At 38.8% G+C, this 13,763-nt stretch overlaps 1 protein-coding gene across 14 annotated transcripts in view; it reads right to left on the bottom strand.

Moving 5' to 3' along the window:
- LOC145992069 (uncharacterized) overlaps nucleotides 1-13,763 on the bottom strand; it is a 343,509-nt gene that overhangs the window by 298,684 nt on the left and 31,062 nt on the right. For all 14 annotated transcript variants that reach the window (XM_083128250.1, XM_083128242.1, XM_083128246.1 and 11 more), the window contains exon 3: nucleotides 9,282-9,757. In XM_083128250.1, the coding sequence (XP_082984376.1) occupies nucleotides 9,282-9,757 (476 nt within the window). The remainder of the gene's footprint in view (nucleotides 1-9,281; nucleotides 9,758-13,763) is intronic.

The following is a 13,763-nucleotide window of genomic DNA, read 5'->3' on the forward strand; positions in this document are numbered from 1 at the left end:
TAGAGAAGTTTTTAAGTACATTTCCAAAAATCTAACGTTATTCTTCAAGAACAAAAACGTGCACAAAAATTAATGATAAATCAATTCAAAAATGATAAATCAATTCTCTATCATCCTCAGTTCTGCAATTAGTAATAATAGTACATTGTTTCATAATGAAGACCATGAAAACAACAATGCAAGTAAGTTAGACTTAACATTGTTGGATCCAGGATACAAAATTTGTTAGCTTGATCTGAATCCATGATATTATATGGGAAGTAAACAGTCATGACTCATATAATTCGCAATATATACAGAATAAGTGTATCACAGTTTTGATTTGTTCCAAAGTATCATAAATGACAAACATTCCTTTATTTGGCTCAATGGTTAGCATGGTAGCATGCTTGAGTTATTCGCAAGATGGATATATTTCAATTTTGTCACTCCACATCCAGAGGAGCCAACGGCTTCATGGACGTGAATGTGTGAACACTACATAACTAACAACTGTTCTAAAATAAATTCTACACATAGACTAGCTTCTTTCTTAACTGAGTTCTAAATATATTGTACTTCTCTTACATGTGCAGTATCGCAGGTCAATTCTACAGCCACAATTATGAAGATTACTACCAGCTCCTGAATTTTGTTCAAAAACATGATACCATCCTCATCACAGGCTGTCCTTTTGTAAATTCAATTCCAGCTCTACAAAGAATTTGTTCCGGATATGAAATGTACCACAAATGTATAATGGAAAGACTCCTAGAAAGAATTCGACGTGTTACACCAGGCATGTGTGAATCTGGTTCCTTTTACATGACAATGTTGTGTCTCACAACACAACAATCATCAAGATGTTTTGGGCCAAACAAAGTGTGACTGTGCTTGACCACCATCCGTATTTGCCAGACTTAGATCCTGGCAATTACTTTTTTGTTTCCAGAAGTGATTATCTGCTTGAGGAAAATTCCAAAATAGTGACAACATAAAATAATAATTTAAGAATTGTGTACAAGGGTCATTCAAGGTTGACCGGAATTTTCGTACGTAAAAAATCAATGAATAGCCGGATCATGATGAAACGTGCGGGTGACGTAATGTATTCCTTCGCGAGTAACTAGCACCCGGCATGACATATTTCGCGCATGTGCAGCAGTTGCAGCGAACATGGCGGCAAGCAGTGTGTCTGTGGCTGTGGAGCAGCGGTGTGTAATCAAATTTCTCGTGAAGGAGAAAGTGAAACCAGCTGAGATTTTCAGACGAGTGCAAGCACAGTATAGCGAAGAAACGATGTCGCGGACAAGAATGTACGAATGGTGTGAGCAGTTTCGCGAAGGACGGGAGCTGGTGACAAATGAAGCGCATGGACACATTCGCCCGACTGCAGTCACACCAGTGAATATCGCACATGTTGAGCAAATGATGCTTGAGAACCGGCGAGTAACAGTGCAGGATATTGCTGCCGAGGTGAATATCAGTGTCGGGAGTGTTGAGACAATCATTCACGACCACTTACGCTTCCGCAAAATCTGTGCAAGGTGGGTTCCCCGCCAGCTGACATTCGATCAGAAGTGGACATGCAGGACGGTCTGTGAACAGCTTCTGAATCGGTTTCGAGCAGAAGTTGGTGATGAATTGTTGCAATCCATCATCACGTGTGATGAAACATGGTTGCACAATTCAACCCCAGAGACCAAAAGACGCAGCATGGAGTGGCGGCATAAAGGTTCCCTGCCCCCCAAGAAAAGCAAAACGCAGCCGTCCGCTGGAAAGATCATGGCAAGTGTCTTCTGGGACATGAAGGGTGTTATCCATGTGGATTTTCTGGACAAAGGGAGCACGATTAATGCCCAGTATTACTCCACATTGTTGAGTGGTGCTGTACGAAAGTCCATTCGCAAGAAAAGACCTGGGATGTTGTCTGGAAATGTCATTCTTCTCCATGACAATGCCTGCCCTCACACGGCCAATGTGACAACAACAACTCTGGCCGACATGTGCTGGGAAGTTCTGCCCCATCCCCCCTACAGTCCAGATTTAGCCCCCAGTGATTATCATTTGTTTGCACCCCTTAAAGATCATCTGGGAGGGAAGAAATTCACGACAGACGAAGCACTGCGGAGCGATGTCCTCCAGTGGCTACGACAACAACCAAGTTCTTTCTACGCCAAAGGAATTCGGGAGCTGCCAGAACGATGGGAACGGTGCCTCGGCACGCACGGAGAATACTTTGAAAAACTGACATAGTTTGGTGTTTCTTCTGCTACCTATTTCCTCTGCAGAAATAAAAGTCCCGGTCAACCTTGAACGACCCTTGTATAACATATTTTGCATTGTAATTCTGCATACAGAATACAGAGATTACATGAGTCTATGGCAACTGTCTGAACAGGCAGTGCCTCCACTACATACTTTAGGGAAAAAATACTACAGCCAGTACTAAAATCCAGAACTACGTTAACTCCAATATGGTATTTTCTTACTGTAGTAATACTGCAAACAGTCCAATAGGAAAACGAAGAAATTACATCAGCGGTAAGTACCATAAATCTTGCTGCAGATATCAATATATCACAAGTAAATACATACATATCTTTCTTTCAGATGCCATAAAACTTTCTCTTTCATTTTGGTGCCACTCAAATGAAGGCCATGTAGTAGCTGAAAGCATGCTGCTTGTCAACGAAGTTGGTGTTTATATCCACTCAAATGAAGCCCATAGTACATTTGGTAATAATAATAATTTTTCCAAGAACAGGTTTCATCAAGTTTCTCTTCAGTAAGCACACTGCACAACACTGCAATAGAGCTAACTCTCATCAACAACGTGTTATTGAGAACAGATCCATGCTGTCGGAATGTGGCACCTCTTGTGTCTACCATGAAGGTTACTTTTCGCTTTCATACCTGTGGATGAGCCATGTTGAAGATACGATTTATATTCACTTCTGTGTAGTTGCTAAGGCGATAGTGATAAACCAATAAGTGATGAGCGTTGACATGTGTCATCGGTGTTGTTATAATGCTAAAACATAAGTAAACTTTTGAATAAAAAAAATTATATATGATTCTAATGTGAAAACGAACTTGTACAGAAGAATAGGAAGCAATTTTTAAGGGGAACTTTCTCAAATTATGTGAAAAATGTGTGGCAGTACAAGGAAAACATTCCAAACAGCATCAGTAACAGAAGTATATCATTACTTTACTTGTAATGATGAAATAATTTAATTAAAATTGCTCTACGGGCTTGAGTTCAGGCGTTATGAACATCTGATTTTCTAGTTTTTTCTGTTTCTTATCCTTTGTCATATCGGTCATCCATCTGAGCAAGCAATATGGTTCCAGCCACTACACAAGCAGAGCATGACCAGCACAATAATCAAATGAAGACACTGTACACGAGCAATTGTATAAACGGTTCGGTACATTTATTAGGTGAAAATGTTACTGCCTTAACCATCAGTCCTCCAACACACATGCACTTTTGTCCAGAAATCATATAGGCAATAACTTTCAGAGAATACAATTACTACAAACGCATCTGCTATAATCAGAACATAATAACCATTGTGATATTTTAATCCGAGAGAGACGTTTCCTAACGTACATTAAAATCCAGCACACTTAGCACGTCATGTTCCCTTTCATAAATTCTCAAATGATGTTCAAGAGGTTGTTTCCTCAATATCCTATGTACATACACAATGTATCTAATGAAAGGTATGCTAGGTACTTGCTCCATTGCACAAGTCTTTCGCTAACAAAATTGTTTTATCTTCAACAGAAAGGGTGTGTTCCTCTAAATATGCATAACAGATATACTTTTCAACCAAAAAAATCTTCCTCTTGCTGTAGCAAGAGAAAGTAATCTTCTAATGATATGGAGACTTTTCACATAATTTGTACTTTAATGGCATTTTCTTCAAGTTTTAGCTGATAGTTCATAAAATCACCAAAAACAGAATACACAAACAAATTATGGATACTGATGCATTGTTAATGACTTACCTGCAAATTCTGTTAAAAAAAAACACAAATGCAAGGAGGTACACAAGAAAATAAAAGCTCAACAAAAATATACCACACACCAAAAATCTAAGCACAAGAGCCAATAGTCAACCAAGCATCTTGAGCTAGTCAGTGCAAGCAACATACTACATAATATTTGGGTGATTCTCTCAAAATGGGAAAGTACGGTAAGTCCTAGACCTTATCAGAAAAGAAAGATGGTCCACTCCTAATATCATGGATACACATGAAGTGCGTGCAACATACCTATGAAACTTCTTGTACGCTTAGTCATCCTTCCCCATACCCCAAAAAACTAACAAATAGCAACAAATTCTAAATTCAACATGCGGTAAGCAGAAACAACAAAATTCTGATTTTGTGCTCCATCCTTGCTAATTTCAGATCCCCCCCCCCCTAAACACTATAATAAGCATTATTTCATTGGCTAAAAAGAAATATATGCTAAAACATCCTATGAAAATTCTGCAGTTGGCATTACAATTGAAATTGATCACAAAAACAAAGGGCAAAAAAAAGATTTGATTTATTAGCTAAAAATTCTGAACAATGCCAAATTTCCTTCTAACGTTTGGTATAATATGTGGTCTGAAAAGTTCTCTGCCTCGACCATAGATGGCGATGTTATTAGTAAGATTGTATTATGTACGTTAGTGCATATGGCATGCATGTAAAATTGTGTGCAGTGATAAAATCCTATGTAAAGAATGTTTAACACCAAACAAAATTCAGTCCAAGTTCAAAAAAGTTTGAAAGGGGACACTTATCCTTTTTTAACAATTAAAAAATAGACTGCTGAATTTAAATGTGGAACCACGTGAAGGATGTCCAAACAGTGCTATAACAGCAGATATCATTGAACAAGTTAGTGCGTAAAATTGCTGAGGCTATAGGATTTTCGAAAGAACAAGTAGAATATATTTGGCACAATGTCCAGGAATTGATTCCACGAAAGTGTCATGTGGCAACATTGAGGACCACATGAAAGACGAAAATATCACAAAAGTATCCACGAGAATCGGTAAAATCCCAATCTATAATTTCCAATACTGAATTTAAAAGAAAACCCTACACAAGGAAGTAGCCAAACATAGCAGTATTACAAAATACGAGAGAACAGTTATAATGAAGCTGCTTGCTAAGCCCTGCTCCGTAACAGTCTGCTGCACCATAAAGTTGAGTAAGTTATTTCATCCAATAGTTCAGCATGCTTATTAGATAAAAGGACAAACAGCAATTCTGAACATACAACACTCTTTCTGAAGAATCCAGAATAATGAATAAATCATGTGAATCCTATCTGCTCCATACACAATATTACTGATGAAAGAACAGTACGACAGGTGGAGGAAAAAAAAAAAGTACCACAAAAAAAGTTGAAGTATCCCATTTTGAGAAAATAACCCACACAATTTAAGGTGAATGAGAACTGAGCATGACAAAAAGTAAGAACAAACCCTTGTTCACACATTAGCATATACATTTCTTTTGAAGGTACACTACACCACATCTCTTATCCTTCAATGATTTATCAGCTCCGGTACCCCTTTCTACACCCTCGATTTCAAGCACATTTCAAATATTTTCGTGAAAATATTTAGTTCCTCATAACAAACAATGTTTGCAAATAGCACGGAAGTTAATTTTTTAGATCTACATGCTACGAAACTTACGTTTTTTATAAAATTAAAATTCCTTGCGTAACGTCAAAAATGTTTTTCAGAATTTCTATGATGGCGGATGATGGATTCTATCACAGGCGCAAGTCTGAAGATTCTGGATTATGGATTCATGTCACAGGTGCACGTCCAATTCTTTTCTTTTTGTTCTTATGATTGACTTGTGCAATGAGAACATTTGCGTTTGTGATATGTTATTTGTGTGATATATTGGTGTATTGGACATTTTAAACATTGGATTTCATTTATGTGACTTAATTATTTCTTTTTGGCAACTGCAGGCCGTAAAGGGGAGGGTTGCTTTTTCTAAATGACTTGTGGGATGGGATAATTTGACACTTCTTATTTTTATGATGGGAAGGGAGTGGAGGGTGGTATTCTGTGGAAAAGGACAAGGACTTTTAACATAGGATTTACTTCATTTTTGCACTTACAAATTTAACTTCAACCCGCAATTCAGGGCCTGACCTTGGTAAAAAGAGGTAAGTTACCTTCTTAGGTTTAATTTTAGATCTCGTTTTTGGTATCTTCATGTGTCTATGCGGAAAAGAGTGAGAAATAGTGTTGGGGGCAGGTGACTCCGGCCAATTTCTAACATGCATTTAAAAGGGACTATAGATAAAGGCGGGGCTGCGGTAGCGGTAGGGGGCGGTAAGCGAATTACCCCAGGGGCGGAGCCTAGGATCGGTGGAAAATTTGGACTCAACAATTTCAAACTACAAAATCTCAACTTTAAATGGCTGTACAGTCGTAAATACTTCTTTCCACGCTCCAATTTTTTTTATTCACAATTATACTCACAATCTTCATAAAGAAAAAAAAATGAAAATTCGAGGGTATAGAATAGAGTACCCGACCCAATTTATCTATGTAAAACGCTTCCACTGGATAATGAAAAAAAAATTCTCAACAACATGCATGTAGCTTCCTCCATAGGGTCAATCCATATGAAGTCATACAACATGGTTGCTCGACCATTTTTAAAAAAGTTTATTTTTTGTGTGGTGTGAGCCTCATATGTTGACAGTTCAGAACCACTGTTATTTTATTTTTACTATCACCGATTTGAAGATGGTGGGCATTTTTCTATCATGGTGCGCGTCATTTTCTCCATTCGTAAGCATCAGCGGCAACTTTTTTATCTCAGCTCTGGTAAGTCCTACGACAATGAGACAAAATCTGTGATGTTAAGCACATTATAGGCTACAATTATATTTCTATGTAATTTTCTAAATATTATTCCGTCATAATAAATTTTAAGGTCAAAATTGTGTATTTTAATTGCTCAAAATGAGATTTTTGAACATTTGGGGGGGGGAAGGCAGTTTTTTTGACACTTCAATTTTTTTGTGCAAGTACCTGTGTACCAATAGAGTATGTCAAAATTATTTGAAGCTTGAGACTTCAATAATTTTTTTTCTACAGGGTCATAAACATGTACTTTTTGTTAAAAAAATCCAAGTTCAGGGTTAAATATCTCTGGTGGGCAGTTGTTTAAAAATCTGAAATTTGTACACAATACAGTACTCCATGATAAGTAACTTTAGTAAAAATTTTGAGTTTGAGATTCAATTGGTTTAAGAGATACAAAACTTGTGAAAAATTCAATATTTTGCATTAAATATGATATGCCTAATTTCATTTCTAATTAACATTTTGTGTTAAAATTCTGCAAAATGTAATTTGGAATGTCAATGAACAACATTACAATCCTGAAATGGATCTGCAATAAAGTATATATACGAGGACATGCTGAAAAGTAAAGCTTCCTATCTTTTTATTATCTTTGTTACCTTGTAAATGCATTTTGGACTTTGAGCAACCATACATTGCACTTATAAGACTTTCTCGCTTCTCCATTGAAGGTTTCAAACTTCTATCGCCAGGGGGTGCTTAACTATTGCGAGGAAAATGGCAGCATGTAACCATGCAATGTTGATAAAGCGCCTGAAGTAGCGTGCCGTGATCAAGTTTATAACCGCAGAAAATGTGCTACAAATTGACATTCATCTGAGACTGAAGGCATTTTATGGGGATGAATGCGTAGACATAGGTACTGTGCAATCTTGAGTTTATCATGCTCTTAAAGAAAACCTCAGCTGAAGATATCTCAGCTATGTGAGAGAATGGAATGAAAGGCCGCGAAATGCAACTGTTGGAGGTAATCGGAATCGTGTTCAGCTTGGGTTTTCTTTACGAGCATGAACAGCCCAAAATCGCACAGTACTGATGTCTACGCATTAACAAAAACTCCACCCCGGAAAAGTTTGGCAAGGGGGGGGGATTTCAGGACAAAATCGTTGGTGGGGGGAATTCCCCCTGTCTCCCCAGGATTTCGCACCCTGCTCCCAACTGCAAGGCTTTTGTATATGTTATTATGGCTAATACTTTTGAACACACTAATATTTTGTCTTTGGCCATCAAGTGTAACAAGTCCGATAACATATTTTTGGAAAGTTACATTAAAGTCCACTTTATGCTCGTGATATCCTCATCGGAATTGGACCTACAGTTTAAATTTGGAACTGAACCACTGTGCAATGTGCCTGAAAAGGGGATCAAACCCGAGACCCATTGAGAGAATAGGTGTTTATTCACTTTAATTCTCGTCTTATCATTCAGTTTACCATGACAATGGGAGGAATTATGACAACAACATGCAATAATAACCATCTTTGCCAGCCCTGTAACCCTATTTATATATAACATGTAAGTCAGCTTGGTCCCTGTTTACACTACTATTTATTGTTAATATAAAACAGTGCAAGTGGATCTTAGAATTGATTCTTTTTTTCTAGGTGAGATGAGGTACCAACTATAAAATCACCCCTCCCAATTGTAACTTATGGATCCGCCACTGCCAATCAGTATGATAACTGACCACCATGTAAAGGGTTCATGGTTAAGGTTGTTTAGCCATAGTGTTCATTTTTTCAGGATTTTTTTCCCATGTTGATTGGCAAAACAAAAAGAGGTGCACCACGTGACTTTGGGGAAAGGTCCGATGCTGTACCCAAGAACATGTCCAGGGTGCCATATTACCAAGGTCTCCAGGGAACCTAACAAGTACAGATCCTCGAAGGACCAAATGGGGGTCATTGGTAGGGCACACCAGCAGGAAACCTTGAAGAGGTCCTATTCCAATCTAGCAGACTGAAAAAGTTGACGAAAAATCAGCATTTGCAGCCTCCAGGCTTGGATTCAGAAAATGCCTGGGCTGCTCGTTTAAATGTCCATTCCAGAACTGGATGTGAATGTGTTAACAGTAGAATGCCAACAAATGGAACTGTGATATATTTATTACATTTTCAAGCATAAACGTTCGATTATTGCACCTTTCATGGAATTTATTTTCTATTGCACTACTAAAGCCTTGCTAATTCTTGCAAAGGTTTGCATAAACCTAACGTCCACATTTTGTCGCTCAAATATTACACGCTAGGAGAAATCGCTCATGCCTGTACCAATTTGCATGTGAATTTTGAATTACTTAAGATCCAAGGAAACTGAATAGCAAGGATGTGTGGTCAAATAATTGTCATGCTCAGTTTCATCCTGTGAAAAGAAAGCTCGGGCACCTACCTTTCTCCTGCACCAGCTGGGCTCTCTCTTTCAGTTTTCGGTTCAGTCTTTTCCACTTCTTCAGGTGATAATTGAACAACGTCATCGTCACTGTCTTCGAACGCACTAGCACCAAACTGTGCACTATCGTCACTCGCGCCCAAATACGCACTTTCCTGCTGTCCAAATGAACTCGTCCCAGCAACGGTCTGGGGATACTGTTGGGAAGAGCTGCCACCAAAAATGTCTGAAGGATCAACGGTCATCTGTTCCTCCACCGGTTCCGATTTGACTACCGTCGACGGTTTTGGCTGCCAAGCATCTCTGAAAGTCTCTTGCTGAGGAGGAACAGTCAGGTGTGTGTCTTGAGGTTCAGTCTTGATTTTGCAAGCCACGAAGTCAGGTACTGGTTCTCGTTGTGGGGACGGATAGGGTTCGCTGAAATTTAACTTCCGCTTACTCCCTGCCCTCATATGAGGTGATGAGGTTGAAGCAGCCTGCAAAGACATTTTACATGTGGATAAGAAGCTGTATTAAAGGTAGTCGAGACAACATCACAACACATAACTACTTTTGTTGGAATTTCAAATTTTTAAGGTTGACTTCAATCCTTTTTCAGGGATCGGTATAGGGAATAAAAACGAGGCATAGAAAGTTCCGATTAAAACATGGTTAAGATGGCTTAACTTTTATAGCACAAGTGGTATACCTGTATTACTAGCACATGTATTCTGCTAGGGATATACCTGTTATACCACCTCCACATTGCAGAAATTGCTGCATCATTTTTTAAAAACTACACATCATATTTCAGTTGTCTTTTTTGTTCATTTGTACACATTTGAAGGTATGAAATATTTGGAAATACAAAGTAATATGTCCATTACTACTATATTAACAGTTTTAAAAAAGTCTGTTTCCCACACAAGTATTATGGGATAATATAACATAATAATAATAATAACCCATAGCTCTACAGCCCGAAGAGGGCCTTGGCTTACCTACCGACTGCTGGTCTCCCTCCCACACTGTTCCTCCGTCACCTGTTGTAGCGTGGAGATCTTAGACCAGTATTGGAGTGTCGGGGGATCAGCCCGACGAGCCCCCAGCCGTTGCAGGTCTTCTCGATCGGGTTACGCTCACTCACTCGGAGCTCCCCAATTTCCTCACGATGGTGGGTTGCCACCGGCCTTATACGTAGGCCGAATAAATTCCGACCAGAGCCGGATTCGAACCTACGCCGTCCCGCAGCGAGCGATCTCAAGACGAGTGAACGCCTTAACCCGCTCGACTACGGAGGAGGACAAGTATTATGGGATAGATCTTAAAAAATTGGTAACAGTTCTAGAATCACTGCTTTTTGTTTTTGCTGATATATTTCACTTTTGCATGTAATAACGAACAATGCGTGGCAATTATGAGATCCAGGGGAAAATGCCCAATTTTTAACATTTCCGAAAATTAAGAATTTCAAAAATGTTGCATATTTATTTTTTGAATATTTCTTCAAAATTAGGGGACGTAGATTACATATTCTCGAAGAGTTGTCTCTTGTTGTGCTTCCCTCCAAATTTGTTCCAAACAGCATCCATAGGGCAGGCGTTAGAAGCAAAATTCCAGAAAATGTTTCCATAAGATGGCAACACTGCTACTCTCATACAATGTTTTATTTTCCCCCCCAATAAATATCAGCCTATTTTCAATGAAATGTTGCATGGTTGTAGGAATGAACAACGCTACACACTACTGTGCTGGCTAGGTCTCTCAACTTTAGACAGTTAAGATCTTGTTCACATTGCAGCAATGCATGCACAAAATCCACATATTGGATAAATTTCAACTTTCATTACAGTCACACACAAGATATCAAACCAGGCATTTTAATTTTCAAACTACCACTTCATATTTTACAGAAGGGAAAGAGGGATATTACCAAAGTATGTTTGAAGTTCTTATTATGCTTAAATGGGATAAGCAAAGGTTTGTCTACATTTACAACAGGGGTCTACGCCATGGTGCAGTGGTAGCAACGTCACCTTGTAATCAAGAGGTCCCAGGTTCGATACCCAGTGGAGGCACATGGTGGTTCGGATCCCACTTTAAACTGTAGGTCCAGTCCCGATTAGCCTTACTGCATCAAGTGGACTTAAAACACCAAATCAATCAATCAATCAACATTTACAACAGGACAGAAACAACTAAAAACACCAGGCATAATAAAAAAGCCCCTTGATCACAATGTTAAGCTATCGTATCGTGAACAAATGAAACAAGAACAATATAATGTATTGCTTAACCTTTAGCCAGCTGACGGTCGAAATTTCAACCCCCACATGTGAACCCCTAAATAGCAGATGATCGATATTTCAACCAGCAGCACGTGGCAGTGATTATGGTGCAATTTCTTAAAAACTACACATGATATTTCAGTTCTGTCTTTTTCTTATCCTTAGTATCCATATGAAGGTATGATATACTCAAATTACTAAACAATATATCCATTGTTACTACTAACAACAAGCGAAGTTAGAAAAGTTCTGGTTTTCCCTTAGTTTCCCTTTGTTACTGCCATATTATTATGGGATAGTTTTCTAAAAGTGGTTGTAACTTTTAAACTACAGCATCACTTTGAAAAATGTAAATCCTACAAGCAAGAATGAGTGAAAAGCAACATTTTAAGCAAAGTCCGACAATTAAGGATTGAGAGGAGATGTGGGGGGTAAAAAGCCCGATTGTCAAAAATTGCCCGAACCACATGTGAGCAGGCGGCAGCAATTAACGACGAGCCATTTCTTGGCAATTGTGGCGATTAGATAATTGCTTTATTAAAAATATACCCACCACATCTTCACTCTCCCTATTTGTAGTGTGAGTGAAGTGTATATATGTCACCATAAAAGTTCAGTATTTCTTTTACGTAATGCTTGCTTTCTGTTTGTACAAGAATCTCAGTAGAGGTCTCCCCCTTCTGCCGATATTTTTGACCGCACATGCACGATTTTTCTTCCGCCGATCGAGCTGCGCTTCTAATGGCAGCAGACTAGAGAGTACCAGCTAGAGAGTTCAAGTTCACAAACACAAAATTCTCAGAGTAACAACCCCACATTTTTTCCCTTCCCTCTTGTTGCATAACTGGCAAGACATCAGTGTGGCTGGCGATGTTTTCGCTTGAGCAGTGTTTGTTCCATCTGTAAGTGGAATCTGCCAAACTTAGGTAACGGGGACGGAAATAGCATGGGTTTTGGTCAAATCATTTGTTTTAACCCACGTAAAATAATGTCCTTAAGTAAGATTCTTGGTTGCGATATTAAAATTGGAAATATCAGGGATTTATTTAGTTTTGAATGAAGTCTATTAGCTTTTTGTGGACTATTCTCTCACTCCCGAGGTTATAAAACCGTTTATCATTGATTTCAAAGTTCGTATCAGTTGGTGACTAATTTACAATTTGGTGTGTGTGTTGAGTGTAAGTATGGTTGATTTACCTTCGCTGCATATCATGTAGTACAGCGTGTTTGAAAAAGAACTCCCTAGTTTTAATGTGTCCTAGAATCTGTACAAAGTGACATACAGTATTCTAGTTTGTGGTGTTTGATTCATCAACTCTCCAAGTTTGGCACCCTCACAGTTGGTGGGTCTGCTTGACCTTGAGACGGCACCAGTGCTGTGTTTTTTCCTTTGTTCCCTCAGTTCAGTTCCGGCGTTCGTGTAGTGCAGAGCAACTCGGCAACAATGTGTACTCCTCAACAGAAAGTGCAGTGTGTTATTTGGTTTGTGAAAACTGAGTCAGTTATAACAGTGCAACGTAATTTTAGACGTCAGTATGGTGGTGAACCACCTACAGCAAAAACTATCCGTCATTGGCTAAAGTCTTTCAAGGAAACCGGTAGTGTTTTAAAAGGTAAATCACCAGGTAGACCAGAACTTCCAAAGATGATGTTGAACAAATCCGTGTTTCGTGTGTTCGGAGCCCGAAGAAGTCATTGGCCAGACGTAGTCTACAATTAGAAGTGCCTAAAGGTACAGTGTATGATGTTGTTCGTAAAAGACTAAAGTTGCGCGCCTACAAATTGCAACTTTTACATGAAGTGAAACCTACTGATAAAATCCAAAGGTATGAGTTTGCTGTTGACTTTCTACACAGAATTGATGATGATAACAATTTTTTACCAAACATTCTCTTTTCTGACGAGGCTACATTTCATGTCAGTGGAACAGTTAATCGTCATAATTGTAGAATTTGGGGGGCAGAGCATACACATGAAGTTATTCAGCATCAACGTGACTCTCCCAAACTTAATGTCTGGTGCGGTTTGATGGAAGATCGCGTGGTTGGTCCTTTCATTTTTGTAGAAAAAACAATAAACGGGGACGTTTACCATGACATGTTGACAGAGTACGTCTTTCCCCAAATGGACGATATTGAGGCGGAAAAGGGGCTTGTGTTTTTCCAACAAGATGGCGCCCCACCTCATTACAGTAAACAGGTGCGTGCGGTTCTTA

This window comes from Lepisma saccharinum, chromosome 9 (genome assembly GCF_977018435.1).
Source record: "Lepisma saccharinum chromosome 9, izLepSacc3.1, whole genome shotgun sequence".
Classification (NCBI taxonomy): Eukaryota; Metazoa; Arthropoda; class Insecta; order Zygentoma; family Lepismatidae; genus Lepisma; species Lepisma saccharinum.